At 36.5% G+C, this 22,409-nt stretch overlaps 1 protein-coding gene across 5 annotated transcripts in view; it reads right to left on the bottom strand.

Moving 5' to 3' along the window:
* Window positions 1–286: 286 nt before the first annotated feature.
* The window catches only part of SCML2 (Scm polycomb group protein like 2), a 76,446-nt gene continuing 54,323 nt past the window's right edge, over window positions 287–22,409 (bottom strand). Inside the window, exons 8-15 of one of the 5 annotated variants that reach the window (XM_059050831.2) lie at window positions 17,635–17,852; window positions 15,329–15,455; window positions 13,038–13,241; window positions 12,174–12,356; window positions 7,203–7,316; window positions 6,257–6,511; window positions 3,114–3,265; window positions 287–2,030 (exon numbers count right to left, since the gene is read on the bottom strand). In XM_059050831.2, coding sequence (XP_058906814.1) covers window positions 1,902–2,030; window positions 3,114–3,265; window positions 6,257–6,511; window positions 7,203–7,316; window positions 12,174–12,356; window positions 13,038–13,241; window positions 15,329–15,455; window positions 17,635–17,852 — 1,382 coding nt within the window. In that variant the 3' untranslated portion in view covers window positions 287–1,901. The remainder of the gene's footprint in view (window positions 2,031–3,113; window positions 3,266–6,256; window positions 6,512–7,202; window positions 7,317–12,173; window positions 12,357–13,037; window positions 13,242–15,328; window positions 15,456–17,634; window positions 17,853–22,409) is intronic. The other 4 variants (XM_059050832.2, XM_067023359.1, XM_067023360.1 and 1 more) reach the window with 4 other exon arrangements.

Raw genomic sequence — 22,409 nt, 5'->3', positions numbered from 1 at the left:
TGGGGGCACTGGCATTTTCTAGCACACTTGCATCACTGCCAACTAACTTGAGTACAGATAAAGGTCATTGATTTAACTTCTTACTGCTTCCCTGGGGTCTCATTTAAGGCCCCTGCAAAAGATCAGCCCTTTGCTCCTAGGAATGGCAAGTGTTAAAACCAAGTATCTGGACATATAAAGCCACAAACTTACTAGAGTGCTGCTTTTTCAACTATAGCTGATTCATACATTAATATAATGTGGTGAAAGCAAGTAAAATCATATCTGAGGCTTTGACATAAATGGCTGTGGTTATTAAACTTTATTATATTTTAAAATCTGAAAACTGTAAAACAGTATTTATACAAACACCTGAGGACTGTTTAACTGGGCACAGCATCTTCACACAAACAATTTGAGAGAAGACCAAGTTTAAATTAGAATTTTGTCTTATAACACAAAATGAATAACATAGATGAAACCACCCTTTAAATAGTAGCATTCTCATATAAAGTACATTTGGTTTTCTAAAAAAGAAAATGTACATTCTTGCCCCTGGTGTACATTTTATTGGCATTTATAACAAATGGCTAATACTTTTAGCACAGATTCTCATAGCTTATTAACATTACACCAAACTTACACAAAGTAATAACAATAAACATATAGCACCATTTCCCCTTGAAAGTTCTAACTTTAAAAATAAAGCCCAAAATGATAAGTCTGAATTAATGCATCTTCCAAAATTTAGCAGAATAAATGGCTCAGAACTAAGCAAATTAACTAGCAACATTGCATAGGACAGAGAACTTCCCTGTACGGAAACCAATCTATGGATTGTTTCTTATCCCCTGAAGACTAAGCTGAGAGGTACTAGTGATAGCAAATGATGCACATATTTATTTCAGAATAAAAACATCCAACTATATAAATAGTTCACCATTACCTCTGTGGCAGTGCAAAGTGCCATATTAAATTCAAAAAGAACAGATTTACTTGTTTGAATACCTACAGGTATAGAATAATATATAAATATGGTATAGTATCCATATGAAGAATAAACACAGACAATAAAATATATTTTTTAAAAAAATTTGGGCACAGGTGTCCTCATATAGAGATATGAGAAATGAATGCCTAGTTAAATGTCTAAGCTTAGAGAAAATATGTAAAGTTTTGAAATAACAGGTATTTCACTGAAAAATTTCAATCAGACTCCGTCCAAACCACCCTTGTAGTATAATATCTCCTGCATAAAACAACCATTCTATCTTACAACTGTTCGAAATTTATCAAAAACTGATAAGAACACTTTATGAAAGTTTATAAGCTTGTTTTTCTTTAAATATGAACAAACACAACATACAGAGAAATAATAACGAAAGGAAAATAATTTATATGGCTATTCCCTTTCCGGAAATTGGTAGAACACAAACAGAACATTGCAGTAACAGACATAAAATATTTGAAAAAGAGATGATATCTACAGTTGCATCTTTAAATTCTTTTCTAAGGAAAACTTCTCATGGATTTCATTAGAGAGCCTGTCAGTCCCTGATACTTTCCCCTTTGGGATGTAGCTGTTTTGGTTTTATATATAAACATTAATCAAAATCAATGGTGTTTCTCTGTTTCCTGCATTAAGTATATATGTAAACTGTACAATTAAATAACAAACTGTAAAGTGTAAAATAATAAAAAGACATAAAGGACTGCCAAGTAGAATATGCTAATACTAACATGTTAATGTGTTTTAAAGAAGTAGACTGGACTTGTAATGTAGTTCTGCAATTCTGGATATAACGTAGTTTTAGAGGAACTGTCTACAAAACAAAAACTGCTACGAGAATAAAAATACTTTTAAATTAAAAAGTTATCAAGACAATTGAAAATTATGTCTAAACTAAACTTACACATTTTTTTCAATTATATTTTCCTTCTTTAAGTTTTTCAATATAGTAACATAACTTTAAGGCTGGCCCCAACTTCAGCCCCATATACTTCATCATCACATCACTTTTGAGTAGTAGCAGAGCCTTCCCATCAATCTCCTACAGAGAGAAAGAAATTATAATTACTAATACTGATTTCATATTTTGTCATTGTTATGTACATATAAGAACATGTAAAATAGGGAGCAGCTGTACATTCTCAATATATATTCTCTGAATATGCATTTATTTCCTGAAAACTATTAAAAATATAACTTATATGTGAAGCATCATTTGAAAATTTCTAAATTCACTTCAAATTTTAAGAAAAAGGAAATTTAACCCAGTATCTCTGAAAAATGGCCTTAGCATCAAACTCTGATTTTAAATACTATATGTTGAATAAAATACCACGTATTTATGACAAAGGGTAGAAAACTGTGAACTGTAGAAATGAATTTCAGACAGTCATTTACTTTCTTAGAAAGGCCGGGAATATATCAGCATTAATGCAAACTGTAAATGTGCTATACAGTGTCGTCATCTATTCAGTTAGTTGTGTGAAGCTTATTAGATATGAAAACTTATTACTGATTTTCTTACAACGTTAAAAAGGATACATAGATATTTGGTCATGAATTTTATTTGTTAGAAAAGACTACAAACATTATTTAACAGACACAAGGCATCCTCCTAAAATTCTTTATTTCCTTAATTAAGCAATTTATGTCATGGAAGCATATTATTTGGTTTTCATGAGTTCCTATTTAAAATAAAGCTGCACTTAATCTTTTACAGTTACTGGATTCATTGGGCATCATAACAAGGAAGACACCCTGTCACAGCTGTGGTCACCCCTCCTACTCACGGTCCTGGGGCCGAGCAGGGAGCAGGTGGGGAGGAGGATCCTTGTAGCTGTTGTTACAAAGGAGAAGACACCTGAGAGTGGCCATGCCGAATCATCTTCTCTTGAGAACTTGAAGACTTGTAGTATTTTAGGTACTCGGGTACCCATTTAAAGCACAGATTCAGCCTCCACCCTTTAAGGCTCTAACTTTGGGCAAAGTAAACTTTCTTGCATATGGAAAAATCAGTTGATAGGGTTCCCCCACCATCCACACTAATCAGTATCCAACTGAAGGGCCTGCACAGAGGTCATTCAAAGTCATTACGGCAGGAAAACCGGATCAAAAGATACATTACATGTTGCATGAAGAGGTCGGCGAGGGGGCCTGATATCTGAGGATCTTTATGTTTCATAAACTGTATCACTTCATCCACAGACCAGGTTGAAGGGTCCTTAGAGAAGCCTTGTTTCAGGACACTGGGGTCAGGTACAGCTATATAACTTGGAGCTTCAATGGGGGGAAAAAAGACAAATCATACTTGACCTGATCATTATCCTGAAAGAAGAGATGTTAGGTAGGGAGTAATTGTCTCATTCCTGGAACCTTCTGTGAAGTACCCCGGCATGGACCCAGGACTCCAAGGTAAAATCCAGAGAAAGCCTAGATAAAGATGACCTAAGGATGGCTACTCAAGAATGTCCCACCTGACCTCCCCCAAACAACAAAAGCAGCTTCGGAAGACACCTTACAGTTCCAAAGATCACAAAAGAGACTGAGCAATCCGAGGCCACTTTGGCCACAGGAAAATACAGCAAAAGATCTGTTACTTGGGTTAAATTAGGTTAATCTAAGCTAACTTATTGCTTTCTTACTTTAAATATTTCAAAGAATTTCTCTCAATCTTTCTCCTCTTGATATCTCCAGATTAGGTTTATTTTAGTAGCTAATTGCAATGGAAATCCCCAGAATTTACAGTTTGATAATTGCTTAAATTTATTCACTTTAATGTATTCAATATGGATGGTTTTTAGCATCACTTTATTCTTTAAATTCCTGTCTCTCAAGCCTTACATGCTTATCTGAATTTTGAAGGAAACAAGATTATTTTGTGCTTAGCTAAGTCAGAAGTAACTTTAACATAATGAATGCCTCTTTCAAATTTCACTGCATAGTAATAGATATTTTGGTTGAAGGTTTATATGTTTAAAAAAGAACTAAGACATGAAACAATTTAAGTGCTCATATCTCAAAAAGTTATAGCTGTGCCATTCACTACGTTGTATTGAAATTTCTTTGTGTCCAGACAGGTATTCATTTACTCAACCAGAGTGCTTGACTCTCTAAAGTTAGTGTATGATAAGAGAAGTGGGTTTTGTAATTTGCTAGGAGGATTTGTTTCTCTAAACAAGGACCGTCAATACAAATTTAATATTTTTGTATGTGTGAATTAGCCAAAAGTGCACCTTTTCTTTCCTATCCTCTGGGCTCTGGCCATTTTATGGGTATTTTGAGTATTCACCCAGGGAAAAGGCAAAGAAAAACAGAAGATAAAAGAACTCACAATGGTAAATTTTGTTTATTTTCTTTTAAAATAGCGTTAACTTTGATATGAAATAAAAACTCTTTAGTAAAATCTATCCTACTTTCTACTTGTCAGAGATAAAAATGTTGGTCTACCAAGAAATGCTGCTGGGCTGTATCAACCCAAGTAAAAACGATGATGGTATAGACCATGCCATGCCTAAGGCATTCTAACAATCCAGAAAGAAAAGTCTTCTCCTTTAACTCAAAACAGACTCAATTTAATACTTAAAAAATTACTGGCAAGGCTAACCATACCTCTAAATTAACTTCTATTTGTGTGGGATTTTTGGTTTCTGTCATCAGAACCTGGTATAGTTATGTTTTGAATAACATATAACTACTTTTATGGATTACTACAAATAAACTATATGTAAAGATATTATTTCTGGTAAAAAACTATAATTTTATATTAAAAATAAAACAGGGGCTTCCCTGGTGGCGCAGTGGTTAAGAATCTGCCTGTCAATGCAGGGGACATGGGTTTGAGCCCCGGTCCAGGAAGATCCCACGTGCCCCGGAGCAACTAAGCCCTTGCACCACAACTACTGAGCCTGCGCTCTAGAGCCCGCGAGCCACAACTACTGAGCCTACATGCCTAGAGCCCATGCTCCGCAACGAGAAGCCACCGCAATGAGAAGCCCGCGCACCGCAACAAAGAGCAGCCCCCGCTCGCCGCAACCAGAGAAAGCCCGCGTGCAGCAACGAAGACCCAACACAGCTAAAAATAAAATAAATAAAATAAATTTATTTTAAAATTTTTTAAATAAAAAAATTTTTAAATAAAAATAAAACAACTGTGAGCTCATTTATTTCTAATCAATCATGGAAAATAATTTAACTGGGCCCACATCTTCAAAATAATCAGAGAAGGTTATGAACATTATATTAGTGTTATTCAAATAGTTACATGAAATAATTATGTGAAAAATAATCAAAGTCCAGTCATGCTCTTCTCCTTAATGGATCTGTCTTATATACACTAGGAGATCAGAAGGCCTGTCTTCATAAACTCATATATTGTGAAAATATCTAAAAATTCAGGGTACGTAACCCCTTTATAAAATGAACATCTATCTTCAGTCTCTCTACAAAAATCACTCCAAAACCAGAGACAATCTAACACGGAGCAGGAGATGGGGGTGACGACATTAAATGTATCACAGCATGTGTACAGTGCAGTTGCCCATAGATAATATCCATTATGAAAGGCAGGGGAGTTAGTTGATTCCTACTTCCTTTACTCCTCAACCTTGCCTAGATGCCTATCTGGTGACAAAAGACAAAACACTTATTCCCCCCATCACAGCACCCTTAACCTTTAAAAGGGTACAGGATAGTAGCCATCTTTGCACATGGAAGGCTGCTCTGGCTCTTTCCAAATGAAGAGTAGGATGCTGTCCTGTTTATACATATCATGTTCTCCTGGGGGATCTGAGGGAATGGCTGGGAGTGTGGAAAATGGCGAAATGGCTGCAGCAACAGAATGCCAGAGCCTAGATCTGGGAACCACACACAGGCTGGGGCCAGGAAAGGTCTCAGTAGGAACAAGGAAGAGAGTACGTCAGAAAGAAGAGGGAGCGCATCCTTCCAGGCCTCCGAGTCATGTGAGGGTTGTGAATCCAGGCAGTACCCAAGGAAATGATAAATTACAATGGATGGAAAAGCACTAAACTGAGAAGTCTCCATCAGAAACATGGTTGGTGATCCAGATTCCCAGAAATAGTTCTGTAATGCCATGAGGATTAGAGCATGTGTAGCAGCTTGGCCCTGAAAATGATGTGAAGGGGAGGACTCGACCTCCTCACTTTTGGCACTTTCTCCAATGCGATAAACTCTCAGGGGATGTTGTGGGGCATGGAAACCTTAAGGGGAAAGACAAACACACTGGCTGAGAATCACTGTTTTTGAATATACCTTCACTTTTCCTCTGCATCTGGAATGTAACTTCATGGTGAATGCTCTTGGGAGGTGATTTGGTCCCCACCAGTGTTGAACTCGAGGTGCATGGCACACTTTGAGAAACACTACTGGAGACTGGAGTATGACTGCTTATAGGACTTTGGCTGGCAGGATTCAAAGAACTTGCTGGATTTAGTGGTGAGTTCTCAGACTTTTCAGAAAGCATTTTCCCTTTGGGCATGCCATCTCCCCCAGAAGATAATACATCTTCTACAAGAAAAAAAGATAAAGGCAATAAGAAAAAAGACAAAGGCAATTATCTTCAACAGACTTACAGCTCGAATACTATTAAAAGGTCAAAAATCCCCTAAATGCCAACAACAGTTCACTTAAGCCATGCTATACTGAACCACAAACCTCTAACACAAAGCACATGGCCATCCCCTTCTTGGTGTTTATAGTAATGGACACTGCCCTGAAATCCAAATTGATTCTAATGATATCACCTATTTTTCTCATGGCAACTAACCCTTGCCAGTCTTGCCACCAAGCCTATGAACACCTCACTAAAGTATTTATTTTTAGGAATGCAGTACTTCACAACTCTTTGTTACAATATGATCACACAGTTGGTTTCTAACATTTGCTTACTCCTTGGGCACTTAAAACTTTCACTGGAGAAATGTACTAGGTTTTTCTATTCCTCTTTCTATCTGTTTTTAGCAATACAAAGCTGAATGGAAAACACGGCTATAACTTTTTCTTTAATCTAAGGAGAAATGACAACTGTGCACTTCTGAAGGGAATGAAGTGCTCAACAAAGCTGCCAAAGTAGTAGTCTAACTGCCAAACTGATTTGGGGGAATATACTCCCCTACTTCCAGCATCAACACTCAAGAGCATATAAGTGATAGAAGAGTGACTTTTCTCCCCAATCTTGCAACATGTGAATACTATTTACCTTCAGAGGCATGCACTTGTGTTTTGGGGAGCTTAGGAGAGAGAGGAACAACATAAGGCAGAGGTTGCTGAGAAGGTCGTTTGGTGCTTTTCTTTTCTGTTGTATCTTCTTTTACTGTTTTCAAAAAAAGAAATGTCTGTTATAACTAATTAATATACTCAAGCGTTTTCATATCATCAGCATAAAACACTTGTTTATAAATCATTTGCCTACTATAACTTCACCAATAACTTATCAATTATTTATGAACAAGATGTGTTCATTTCATCCTATTAAATATTTCAGTGATATTATATTCAAGGGTTAAAGGCATTATGTCTAGGCTTCATTTATTCTAGGGTCATCACATCTTTCTAACTCTCTCAGGCCAACAGCGAGGCAACCAATTGTAATTTGTCTAAAAAGACCTGGGAAAACTGCTCCCACGAGCAAGAAAAGTTAAGAATTCAGAGAAGTTAAAGAGAAGACAGGGCACAATGAACACTCCATTTTATAGGCAACAATCCTGGCCTAGGGGTACCCTTACAACAATACTACTGCTTACTTATCATTCAACCAAATGCATTTCTTCCTAAAGGACCACACTTTAAGGCATAATCCTGAAAGTAAAGACATTTCAATTTATTAATTACACTATTACACTACATTAGACTATGTTACACTACATTATCGATCAATATTTTGATTTAATCTCCAACTAAAAGGAAAAATAAAGTGCAATAGAAATCTATAAAGTAGGATAACAGACCTCGAGAAAGAAGAAAGACTGCAATGAGAAAGTACCAAAGTCAAACTTCATCTAGTTCAAAATGGCTGGGGGCCAGGCATGCCTCTCAAAATCGTCTGATGAGCAATCTTTAGCCATCCAGTTACTGATTACTAATGAGTCTAAGAGAGCTCTCACCATTTGATTTTATTTTTAATCATCAACTACAAAACCAATGGGCATAACATACTTCAGTGAATGAGAGATATTTCTACAAATAGGACAGTTAAATTCTAAGAAGAGAAATAAGTGACTTTTTTCATACCCATTTAATGATACAGAAAATTGGAGTACTAAAATATACAGTTTCTATAGTTTTCTATAGATATTTACCTCAGAATCATAGCAAGAACAGAAAAAGTCTTTACTTATCTTTTACTTGTAATATTATAATACTTGCTTTATGAAAAGTTTATGAAGCTGGTATATGGTATACTATCTGGGGTTGATACAAACATAAAATTGATTCTTGACTTCTGCTTCTGGGTATCGTAGTGAGCTCAGGCATGAAACTGTTCCTGCAGAGATAACTAGAAAAAGCCAGATAATTTACAAAGTACTTCAGAAGACATCATAGAGAAGCACTTCCAGGATGACTGATTAAGGACTTCAGAAAATCCACTCCTTCATAAAAATAATGACAGCGCTAGCAAAATTAACTTTTTCAAAATTCTGGACGTTAACTAAAGGATTACAACAACCCAGAAAGCTTTTATTCAAGAAAAATGGCTAAATCTCAGAAAGAACAACAAATTCTGTGGCATTTTAGCTTCCCTAATACAATCCCATTCACCACAGTTTTGCAGCAGCCTTGCAAACCAACAGCTTCGCAACTACAGTAGCTGTGAAAGCCAGCAGCCAGCCTAGCACTGAAGGGGGCACAAAGGATTTGGAACTCTCCAAAAGCTCTACCCCCAGAGAACTGTCACTATTTGATCAATCTTGCAGCTCACTGAAAACCTCTGATCTCTGGGCTTGTTTTATTTGACCTAAATCAGAGCCTGCTCTGTGTGAACAGCCCTATCCAAAGCACTGGTCAAAAACCAAACCAAAACAAAACCAAAAAACCCACAACAATGGCAACTGTTTAACACTGCAGCTCCCAGAGGTAGTATTACCTGCTGGGGCTGACAAGAAGCTGACCAAGAAGCTTAAAAGGAAAAATTGGATAATGAGATGTCCATTAGGGGACTCTGAAAAGCACTGAGATATTCCTGGGAATCTAGAAGGCCATATGTATGTACAGGGTTGTATGAATGCTCAGGAAAGACTTTAGAAGGCCCTAATCTTTCATTTTTTGCTGACCTTGAAGCTCTGCACAAAGCTGATTTGTAAACTGCCTCCTGGAATGTTCAAGGTAATTCCCAACACACACTAAGAACCCCTTGGCAAAGGCTGGGAGACTGGTTCCAGGCACTTAAGAAAATCCCTGTCCAATCATTAGCTGACCACTACGCTAAGTGAACAGACTTCAGTAGCCACACGTAACAAAATTAGACCTGGAAAAGTCATTAAATTAGTCCAGGAGAGTCACTAAAAATCCAAACAGCACCAGCAACAACAACAGAGCCTAGGAAGGGGGAGGGAACCTAATTTTCAGAGTTGCTGCATTATATTACTTTTAAATTTCAGTTAAAAAATTAGGAGACATGCAAGGAAGAGGAAAGTATGACCCATACACAGGGGGAAAAAAGTCAACAGAAACTGCCTCTGAGGAAGCCCAGACACTGGACTTACTAAGCAAAGATATCAAGTCAGTTATTTTATATATGTTTAAAGAACTTAAAAAAAATCATGTCTAACGAACTAAAGGAAAGTATAAGAACAATGTCTCACACTATCGATAAAGTGACAAAAATTATAAATAGAACCAAATTGAAATTCAGGACTTGAAAAGTATAATAAATGAAATTTTAAAAAAACCCAAAACCCTAGAGGAGCTCAACAGCAGATGTGAATTAGCAGAAGAAAGAATCACCAAATTTTTTAAGAGATCAATTGAGATTATATAGTCTGAGGAACAGAAAAAAAAAGAGAGAGAAAGAGAGAAAAAATGAACAAACTTCAGAGACCTGTGGGACACCATCAAGCATGCCACAATAAACATAATGGGAGAGTCCTGGAAGGAGAGGACAGAGTAAGGAGCAAAAAGACTATTTGAAGAAATAATGTCTAAAAGCTTCCCAACTTTAATGCAAAACATTAATCTGCATAATCCAAAAAGCACAAGAATCTCCAATTATGATAAATTCAAAGATATCCACACCTAGAAAAAACAGTCAAACCAACAAAAGCAAAAGACAAAGAGAATCTTGAAATCAGCAAGAGAAAAGCAAATCATCACATACAAAGGATCCTCAATAAGATCAGCAACTGACTTCTCACCAGAAACTAGAGGCTAGAAGGAAGTGGGATGATATATTCAAAGCACTGAAACAAAAAGATGGTCAACCAAGAATTCTATATCTAGCAAAACTAATCTTTAAAAACTGAAGGAGAAAATAGGAAATTCTCCATAAAGAAAAAATGAGAGAATTCCTCACTTGTAGAGAGCTACCCTATAAGAGATACTAGAGAGACTCCTTCAAGTTGAAATGAAAATAGAGAATAACTTAAATCCACATTTAAAAAAATAAATAAACAGTACCAGTAAATATATTTGTGTTTGTAACTCTTTTCTTCTCCTTTCTTATTTAAAAGACAACTACATAAAGCAATAATTATAGGGCTTCCCTGGTGGTGCAGTGGTTAAGAATCCACCTGCCAATGCAGGAGACACAGGTTTAAGCCCTGGTTCAGGAAGATTCCACATGCCACAGAGCAGCTAAGCCCGTGCACCACAACTACTGAGCCTGTGCTCTAGAGTCCACAAGCCACAACTACTGGAGCCTGCAAGCCACAACTACTGAAGCCCACGCGCCTAGAGCCCATGATCCACAACAAGAGAAGCCACTGCAATGAGAAGCCCGCGCACCACAACTAAAGTAGCCCCCACTTGCCACAACTAGAGAAAGCCCACACGCAGCAACAAAGACCTGACGCAGCCAAAAATAACAAATAAAATCAATAAATTAATTTTTTTTAAAAAGCAATAATTGTAAAACTGTATTTGGGAGCTTATAATGTATAAAATATAATTTGCATGACAACAATAGCACAAAGAAGTGGGAAGAAAACAAAGCTATGCTGGAGCAAAGTTTTGGCATAATATTAAAATTAAGTTGGTATTAATCCAAACTAGATTGTTTTAAATTAAGATGTTAATTGCAATCCCCAAGGCAACTAAGAAAATAACTCAAAAAAAATAGTAAAAAGAACAAGGAAAATAAAATGGTACACAAGAAAACATCTACTTAAAACAAAAGAAGGCAGTAATGGAGGAAAAGACTACCCCCCCCCAAAAAAAAATGAGAGACATAAAGAATGGTAGGTGTAAATCCTACCTTATTAGTAATTAAATTAAATGTACATGAAATAAACACTCCAGTAAAAAATTAGACTGGCAGAATGGATTTTTTTTAAAAGTTGTATTACAAACTTACTACACTTTAAATTTAAACACACAAACAGGTTGAAAGTACAAGGATGGGAAAAAATATACCATACAGACAGTACTTAAAAGAGGAGTGGGGGGGCTTCCCTGGTGGCGCAGTGGTTAAGAATCCGCCTGCCAACGCAGGGAACACAGTCTCGAGTCCTGGTCCGGGAAGATCCCACATGCCACGGAACAACTAAGCCCGTGAGCCACAACTACTGAGCCTGCGCTCTGGAGCCCGCAAGCCACAACTACTGAAGCCTGCACATCTAGAGCCCGTGCTCCGCAACAAGAGAAGCCACCACAATAAGAAGCCCACGCACCACAACGAAGAGTAGCCCCCACTCGCCACAACTAGAGAAAGCCCATGCATAGCAAATGCAGATCCAATGCCGCCATAAATAAATAAATTTTAAAAAACAAAAAAAACCCACAATGATACACCTTTCAGGTTTTGATTCTTAAGTTAATTATGAATACAGTAAGAAATTACTCTTCCACTTTGAATGAACAGAAACTATATATTATACATGTCTAATTAGTTCACTGTGGCTAAAATGTTTTACTTTGAGGAAGACACAGGAAAAACTGAACTATATAAGATTCTCAAGTTAATGTAAAATCTAATATAAAATAGAAGCACAGTATAAAATTTTACATTTTCTCTTACCTGATTTATTTTGATCATGCTCTGCAGGACTATGACCATTACCTCTGTAAGAGCTAAAAGGCTGGCTACTCAAAAGGTTATCACACTCTAGGCTGTGGCACAAGGTCTCAAGAAAGCGAAGAGCAAATGATGCACTGTTCACTGGAGGGAGCTGGATGGAATGAGTTTCCCCATCAAAGGAGGCTATTATAGGGGAGAAAAGATGCCAGAGTTACATCACAGAAAGATGAGAACCACATCAACAAAAATAAAAGCCATCAATTTAGGAAATGTAATTTATAAAGGAATAATCTTAAATTATAAAAGTTCCTCTCATTCAAACACAATAGTCAGAATAAAAGCACTCATTTAAAAATATTCATAAAGTAAACAACCACCACAAAAACCCACTGACGTACAATAGTTCCTGCTCTTCCAAACATTCCATGGGTACAAATGCAGTATCTGATCATACAATCATGAAAGCCATGTGTATCTTACCTCTTACTTCTTGAATCACTTTTTTTATTTAGAGATGCTTACAGATTAGTCTTTTCTAAAAACATTAAAATATATTAAGCTCACTTTATCTATAGTGAGCTTAATATAGCAGGTAAAAGGAAAAATCTGTACCTCTTACCTCAATATACAGTATTACTCTGACATTATTTGTCTATTTTGAAAGTTAAACTTTCCAAACCAGGGTTTAAAGTCTATAAACATATAATTATTATACATATTGTATTACATTAATATAATATTCAAATATTATAGTTAACAGAATATAAATTTATAAAATAATCTATGTATTATAAAATCCTTGCCTTCTTGAAACTTAAAAACAAATTAGGGAATAAAAGCTCATAAAGGATTAGATGAGCATACCGGTTATCACTTCTCCTCCACGATGATCTGGCTTAAGAAATCCAAAAACAGTCTTACTTTGAATGGCACAATCCACGCAGGCCTGCACTGTCCGCCGGAGCACCACATTGACAGGGCCTGGGCCAAAGTGGTCAGGCAGCTGCTGGATTTTCTTCTGATCCAGGTGAGGGCCACAGCTTCCATATTTGTTTACATAGACACAGACTTGATGAAAAATGTGTATACAGATGTAACAAACAATGAGATTGGTTAGAAGGAACATAAACACTACATAATCAATCACTATCTATCCCATTAGCCACGCTTCACTCAAAGAGAACCTAAACATAGTTACCATCGGTGATCATTTCTGCTACCTAAAAATATGTATGTAAATATATTTTCACATTTTGTAAATATATTAAATCTAGAAATAAATAATCCAAATGCTTATTCAATTTTCTAGAATTCTGCCCAAACTGATTATAATAAAAATACAAGTTTTAGTAGCATCACAAAACAATTCTTCACACATTCTCAGATTATATAAAATGGCTTCAAGACAAGAATATTTTCACTTTTTAACAGTAATCACAGTGTAAGAATTTTCTTTCAAAACTGGTCATATTAGCACACTCCTTTTGGACTGAATTTATTTTAAATCAATAATATTGCACTCTCATTATATAGTATTTTCTAAAGTAACCAAATAATTTCAGATATGTGTCACGGTAAGTTCTAATGAGCTAGAGAAATTTTTCTCATTAATTTTTAAGAAAATAAAAATGTTCTTTATATACATGCTGAGGTTCACGGAAGAAAATTTTAAAAATAAATGCTTTCCTTCGTATAATAAAAGCATTTAGAATTTAGAAGCAAATAATCTATAATCATAATCAGTCAAGTTTCTATAATTTTTCTTCACTGAGAATCAACAAATACAAATTAACACACAACGTAATATGATTATTAACAAACAGAAAATACACTGACCTCCTAAATCAAGCGGCACATTATTTTTATCCACTACTCAATTTATTGCAAAATTTTCATGTATACAGTCTATATTTAGTACAATAAAAACCCATTAATCTCACTTTCACCATGTTGAAATATATGATAATTAAGCTTTGTGGCAATAGCCAGAGGAAGGATGGACTCTCTCACGGAAATGAAACACCTATTAAAAACTTAACCTGAGGTGCTGATGGCATGGACAAAGTTCTACTGAACACAAGTGAGCTAAACAAGGATTTCAATGTTTATACTCCTTTAGCTAGGCTCCCCTCCTAATGGACTAAAAATCAGAAATAATAAAGAGACAAAATGAGGTATGTTACAGGCTTCCCCGGTGGTGCAGTGGTTAAGAATCCGCCTGCCAATGCAGGGGACACGGGTTCGAGCCCTAGTCTGGGAAGATCCCACATGCCGCGGAGCAACTAAGCCCGTGTGCACCACAGCTACTGAGCCTGCACTCTAGAGCCCATGCTCCACAACAAGAGAAGAAACCATTGCAACGAGAAGCCTGTGCACCGCAACAAAGAGCAGCCCCTGCTCGCCGAAACTAGAGAAAACCCACGTGCAGCAACAAAGACCCAACACAGCCAAAAAAAAAAAAATGGGGGGGTATGTTACAATAATCATTTTTAAAGTGATTTCTATTTCAAAAAATTAAATTAAATTATAATTTCTTTTTAATAAGAAAAGAAAAATTGAGGGGAAAAGTCCAAGGAACAGAAGAATGTAAGAGAGATAATTAAGGATCTACGAGAGGGAGCAAAAAAACTTGCTTTAAAAAACAGGAAAGGAATAAGGAAATTTGCAGGAAATGACAAATAAAAGGGACTGATTAGTTTGGGTGTCTGTCATTTCACACTCTTCACATAGCAAAGAACAATTTAAAGTCATCATGCCCCCTGAAAGGCAAGGATCTATGAAAATTTTATAAGGCATTAAAATAAGGTTTGAGGTACCTTAAAAATACATACAAGACAAAAAAGACAAATTGTGAAATGAGATAATGGGAAAACAACAATAGATTTGACAATAATGTAAATTTTATAAATCTTACCAAGAGGGATAAAATATCTTAAGGGTGTTGAATTTTCAAGTGACTTATTTAAACAGACTGTTTTTCCTTGACATCAAAATGAACATTCAGGATTTCAAAACATTTTAATATGAAAAATGCTAAAAGAAATGTTTACCATCATCTTTTTTCCCTCTTATTTTATTTCCAGGACTTCAAACACACTGAAAATAATACAACAAAAGATAACTAATTTTATACTCTTTTAAAAATATTAATTTACCTGTAGACATCACTATTTTAGATGATCCAGGAACAGCATCCTTATCATATGAAACACCACCACGTTCTCTGGTCAGCATACTGATAGGAGCTGAAGATGTGGAACATACAACAGGAATACATCTTTCCTGTTAAAAAAAAATACTCCTACATAAGGAGGTCATACAATTATTGGCATCACTGGTTCACAAATGATCAGTTGTCTGAAGTCCTCTGGGTTGGAAATCCCTGTGTCACAAACTGCAGTACTTTTCAAACTGTGCTCCTAAGAAGGGCCCATAAGCTGGTCAGGTAGGAGAGGAAGAGACCAAGAGGCTGGGATTCCCAATGCTACCCCCTGTTCCAACTAGTCACACTTTAGCCAAAATAATTCACTCTGTAAAACTTGTTTTATTTTTTTTTGAGGTTTCCAGTAACTTTTTTTTTTTTTTTTGCAGTACGCGGGCCTCTCACTGTTGTGGCCTCTCCTGTTGCGGAGCATAGGCTCCGGACACACAGGCTCAGTGGCCATGGCTCACGGGCCTAGCCACTCTACGGCATGTGGGATCTTCCCGGACCGGGGCACGAACCTGCGGTCCCCTGCATCAGCAGGCGAACTCTCAACCACTGCGCCACCAGAGAAGCCCTAGAGTGTATTTCTTGTTGACAGGATGTATTTGGATCTTTTAAAATACCCATTTTTATAATCTCTGTCTTCTAATTGAAAAGTTTAGTTTACTAATTTGTAAAGTAATTATTAATTAAGTTTGGGTCTGGGTCTACCATTTATTATGTTTTCTGTTTGTTTCCTCTATGTTTTGGTGGTCCTCTGTCTTACTTTCCTCTTTTTTGTTGTTGTTGATTACTTGAATAGTCCTTAGAAATCCATTTTAATTTTCCTGTTGGCTTTTTAGCTATATTTCTTTGCATTTGTATTTTTACAATATGCTCTGGGAGTTTCAACGTACAATCCACATAAAGTTAATACTGTACTACTTAACAGAAAATGTTGAAAACTTGCAATGCTACAAATCCATATCCCCACCCCTAAGCCTTTATACTATAATTTTTTTAAGTATTATATCTATGTATGTTATAAACCCCATAAGACTGTATTGTATTATAATTATTGCTTTAAATAGTCCTATTATTATAAAGAAATTACAAGGAAAAAAGAAAGTCATTAGTATTTACCTAGAGATAACTTCCTTCAGCATTTCTTATAGTGTTTGTCTGCCAGTGATGAATATTTTGTATGCTTTTACCTGAAAATGTCTTTAGTTCTTCATTCTTGAAGAATATGTTTGCTGAATATAGCATTTCGTATAACACCCCTCCTCCTATGTGTATTCCCCCCAACCACAGTCTGTCTGCTTCCATTCATTCTCCTGTGTCTTCCGGTAGCTGCTTTTTCTATTATTTCCAGGTTTTAGAGTTGTTTTCTTTGGGGGAGAGTCAGTTAGGTAGGATGTGACTTTAGCATCACTGAATTTATCACACTGATTTCCCCCTCACCCCCATTTTACTGAGGTATAATCTATGTACAGTAAAATTCACTTCGCATTGATTTTTTTTTTTTTTTTTTTTTTTGCGGTACGCGGGCCTCTCACTGTTGTGGCCTCTCCCGTTACGGAGCACAGGCTACAGACGCGCAGGCTCGGCGGCCCTGGCTCACGGGCCCAGCCGCTCCGCAGCATGTGGGATCTTCCCGGACCGGGGCACGAACCCGTGTCCCCTGCATAGGCAGGCGGACTCTCAACCGCTGCGCCACCAGGGAAGCCCTGCATTGATTTTTAAAGCATACTGAGTTTTAAATAAACTGGCTCGAACATAAATACACCCATGTAGTATTTTCAATGTGGTTCTGAAGAAGCTGAACGCTATTCAGTTTTCAATTTATCCAAGAAAAGAAATAACAGTCTTGATTGTTACACAGGCCTTAAAAAGCCTCATATATTTTTAAATTTTAATTAGGTATAGTTGATTGACAATGTTGTGTTTAATTTCTGCTGTATAGCAAAGTGACTCAGTTATATATCCTTTTTCATATTCCTTTCCATTATGGTTTATCACAGGATATTGAATATAGTTCCCTGTGCTATATAGTAAGTCCTTGTTGTTTATCCATCCTATATATAGTTTCCACCTGCTAGTCCCAAACTCCCAATCCTTCCCTTCCCCTCCCCACTCCACCTTGTAAAAAGCTTTATATACTCTTGGTACATTCCTAAAAGGTATCATAACACTCTTAGTAAGTCCTAAACTGTATGTTTAATAATAAGGCACTACAGAGACCTGTAATACAAGTTAGTAGGAGATACAACTAACCTTTCTTCCTGAGTTTGGGCCTTTTTTCCTTGGTGAGATACTTTTAACAGAACTCCCCCTCTTGAGGACTGAAGTATGTGAAGGTGGTTTAGTCCGACCTGATTTCCTGATCTGATGTGTTGGTAATATTACAGCAGTTTTCTGTAGAGACTGCATTGAACGCTGGGCTGCTTTGGAAGGAGAAGACTGTGTTTTTGCTATATTCTTTGTAATAGGAACTGAGGGAAAAAACACACAACACAAAAATACAGTTAAAATAAATGACATAATTAAGGTATTTTCTTCTTATGATTCAAAAGAAATTTAACTCAATCTTTAAAAATATTCCAAAGGTCATTCATTGAAAACCACTTATAATAAAGGTACCATTTAAAATCACGTTTTAGGTATTTAAGATTTCAGATTATCAGGAAATAGTCTGATTCTCCAGAAAAAATAAACAGGCTTTTATAATAAGAACCAGTAACTTCCCACTTAATTAGCACAGTGAAAATTTCTATCAATTTACCTTTTGTCTGCTTCTCATATTTTTAGTCCTTGGCACAGAAAAGAGTTTTTCCTTCAGAAAATACTACCCAATTATGCCATATACAGGAATCATTTTGCCCACCAATATAGAAAAACATAACAAAGCAGCTACCAATGGCTCCTGCTTCATCCTTTTTTTTTTTTTTCTGTGGTACGCGGGCCTCTCCTGTTGTGGAGCACAGGCTGCGGACGCGCAGGCTCAGTGGCCATGGCTCACGGGCCCAGCCGCTCCGCAGCATGTGGGATCTTCCCGGACCGGGGCACGAACCCGTGTCCCCTGCATCGGCAGGCGGACTCTCAACCACTGCGCCACCAGGGAAGGCCCCTGCTTCATCTTTTAAACGCCAGGGGAATCCCCCTAACTAACTAGATTTTTAGTGGCTAAAATACATTACGTTCCTATATGTATGTTTAACAGTAAAGCTTCATAAGCTATAATATAGACTCTATATTAACATTGTCATGGAAGGACCCATACCCAAGTGATTTGTATCTATTAGTTATTTGTAGTCCAATCAAGACAGTTCTAATATTTCAAATGAAGATTACCTGCCAGGTTACTCTTGTATATATTCATAGTTAAGAGAGATATTTTTAGTATTAATCCCTTAATAATTTCATTAGTACAAAAAATGACCTTTACATAGTAAACAGTACTAACGTCAAAAAGTCTCTACAGGAAGAGCTGTATAAGTAAAACATTTATACATCTGTGCAAAAAAAAAATCAACTACTTTTATTTTGAGGGCTTCATTTTACAACTTGAAACTAATCTACCACTTTGCTTCTCCCATCCTCAAAGACTATGTGTAAATGTGACCTTCTACGGAGAATACCACATCTTCCCTGCAGCCTTTTTATCTACCTCTATCAATTACCTAGTCAAGAGGATGGAACAGCTGCCAGGGCAAATGGAGGACCACTTAACTGCCACCATCACTTTCCCCCTCCCCTTATTTATAGTAATTTACCTACTTACACCAGCCTCTGTTTAACTCGTTACCATCATCTACCTCATACTCCATGCCCACTTCCACTTTCTTCAAATAACTCTAGTAACCTAATTCACATTATTTCTTCTTACAGAGTCTCCCTGTTATCATCTTCAGGAATTTAAATATCATACTTCTGATGCTCCATCATCCCGACCTCATCAACAGACAATTTGTGAAGCTCTTCTACCTCCAAAATAACCAACTGTGCTTCCCTTCTCCACCTCCAACTTCCTTACCTGTCATCTTTGCTTTATACCAACTGATCATGCTTTTCATTCTCATTATGAGATCTAGCCACAAGCTCTCTCCATTTTCATCCAATCTGTTAGCTTTCTTCTGGCTTTACTTTACCCCCTTATCAACCTGCACCCAACTGTCCACCTCCACCAAAACCCTCATAACTAGTATCCCTTATGTTATCACCCCCTGATCTTTGATCATGTCCAACATGTCAGCTCCAAACACTGAGTCACACTATCATTTGCTTTCTCTGGTCCTGAGCAAGGGTCAGTTCTCTCCTTAAGGGGCCGGAGAGTAAATATTTTAGGCTTTGAAGGTCACATATGGTCTCTGTCATACAATCTTCTTTGTCTCTCTCTTTTTTTAAACGCTTTATGAATATAAAAACTATTCCTAGCTCACAGGCTACATGGGCTAAATGTGGTCCTTTGCCAACTCCTGCTACAGAACACTGGGATACTGTAGATCACTGTTAACATCCATGCTAACCTCAACTGGGGTGTCACTGCTTCAACTCACTGATTTCCAAGTATGTTTCAATGGCAGAACATTTTCCTCTTTTTAAGTTCCCCTTTCCCTCTCACCCTATTCCACTCAGCAAATGACCTTACTGTCTACTTTATGAGAAGATTAAAGGCTATCTTTTGGGAGTGATCATAACCATCCCATTCCTCCATCTCAAAATACTTTTATTTTCATTCATTCTCATCTCTTCCTCTTATATCAAATGAAGTTTTCTCTCTACTCTTCTAAGCCAAATCCCCTTTCACTTTTGTCCTAATAACTATCTTCTCTGGTTCCCCTGGAACACTACAGTTTCAATTATCTCCTCTCTTCATGGTATTTAATCACTTCATCCCCAACTCCTTGCTCTCTCTTACAACCCTCATATATCCCTTATTTTGAAGTTTCCTTCCCTAGTTTTTGGTACTTTCAAGCCCTTGCATGAATCTTCCTCTACTCACTACCAAGATACAAAGAAGAATCGCCTATACTTCATACTTCAGTTTCCTTACTATTCTGGGCTTCCTTAGTCTCCTATAATAAGCTTTTCTTCCCCCAACCATTTAAAAGAAATTCTTTCCAAAGTAATGACCCCTTCCCAGTAACTAAATCCAAATAAATCCTCATTCTCTTGACCAATCTCTTATTTTGAAGTTTCCTTCCCTAGTTTTTGGTACTTTCAAGCCCTTGCATGAATCTTCCTTCTACTCACTACCAAGATACAAAGAAGAATCGCCTATACTTCATACTTCAGTTTCCTTACTATTCTGGGCTTCCTTAGTCTCCTATAATAAGCTTTTCTTCCCCCAACCATTTAAAAGAAATTCTTTCCAAAGTAATGACCCCTTCCCAGTAACTAAATCCAAATAAATCCTCATTCTCTTGACCAATCTCTTCATCACCACAGTTCTGGTCCCCACCTTTTAATATATGGCACGAAGAAAAGGAAACAGATTGCGTTCTGGACCTGAGTTTAAATTCCTGTACTAGGTTAGTTTAAGACAAAACCTAGGAGTATAGGAGGTCCTCAAAAAATATTTACTAAATGAATGAAAAGTATTTTCAACCTGCAAGCCAATGTTATACCTCCCAAACAAGTATATTTTATATAAAGAACTGTAATAAAATATTACTTGTGGAACATGGCAAATGTAATAAAATCAATATTTGATCTAAAAACTTTGACATTTGATACTAATAAATCTTGGGACACAAAATATTTAAGCCATAGCTTCAAATATTCCCCCAAAATATAATATTCTATTACAATAAAACTCCTTGATGCATGGTATATATATATATGTATGACCAAAGTAAGAAAAATGCATTATAAAAAATTAAAAATTTTTCACTTTAGAAAGCAAGCTTTTCAACGACAAAGACTCAATTTGGTTCACTGCCATATCTCCAGCACCTAGAACAAAATACTTTTTAAACTACTTTAACTAAAGAGGAATGAATAATCATTCAATACACTGAACAGCAAAATTAAACTATATACATTATACATGTATTTTAATCTCTCCTCCAAAGAGCAATCATATAACATATACACACCATGCTAAAACTCTATTCAGTATTAATAAAACTACTGAAAAAGAAAACAGATTTGTTTAAAAGATATGGTGAAAATTATATATAGCACTACAACCATGTGTTCATAGTGGTAACAAAGAGAGTAAAAACCTCTTTGAAAAAAGTATGTAAAATATACAGAAGGATGTGCTAATCATCTTTAATAAAAGTTTTATGTGAATACCTAACACAAAAGATACCTGGTTCCTCAGCTTATCTTCCGGTAGAACAGACAATGTTTGGGTAAGAAAAATGTCCAGAAGATATGAAGTTATTCAATTATGAAAATGTAAAAGAAATGCATAAATCTTGAGAAACAATCAGAAGGCAGGAAATAAAGTCAAGAGTAGGCCTGGAAGCCTGGAACAGGGGGAACTGAAGAAAGAAAGGAGGTAGATGCCAACATGTACTGGCTACCCATTACATGCTAAGTGCCTCAATATCTGTTATTGCATGTAATCCTCCCAAATGTCCTATAAGGTAGGTATTATTCCCCACTTTATACCTGAGGAAACTTAGGCTCTGTGCGATTAGGTAACTTTGCCAAGATCACCCATTTGGCTAAGAGACTTCTATCTCCTAAGTGCATGCTTTTTCTAATATGCTACCTTGCTTTCTGTCCTCTAACAAAAAAGCCTATTAAATTCACTCCCCTGAGTCAAAGTTCATGTGTTTTAAAAAAGAAGAAGAAGGCCTAAAAGACAACCCTGTGAACTCCTATGATAATTAACTAGTTGCTAGGTGCTCTCTGACAGAGGAAGATTGGGTTTTTTAAAATCAGATGTGGAGGCATACTTATAAGGAGAAAACATTAACAAGTACAGACAAAAACATGTTGGTAAAACTTTTCATGCCTGGAGATTTAACTTTATTTAATATTTATAGCCAAATAGTACTCATTAAATGTATGTTTCGGTTGACACATGAAGATGC

The sequence above is a fragment of the Kogia breviceps genome, chromosome X (genome assembly GCF_026419965.1).
Source record: "Kogia breviceps isolate mKogBre1 chromosome X, mKogBre1 haplotype 1, whole genome shotgun sequence".
Taxonomy (NCBI): domain Eukaryota; kingdom Metazoa; phylum Chordata; class Mammalia; order Artiodactyla; family Physeteridae; genus Kogia; species Kogia breviceps.
The sequence above is the reverse complement of the archived record's forward strand: the minus strand, read 5'-3'. Positions and strand labels throughout refer to the sequence as shown.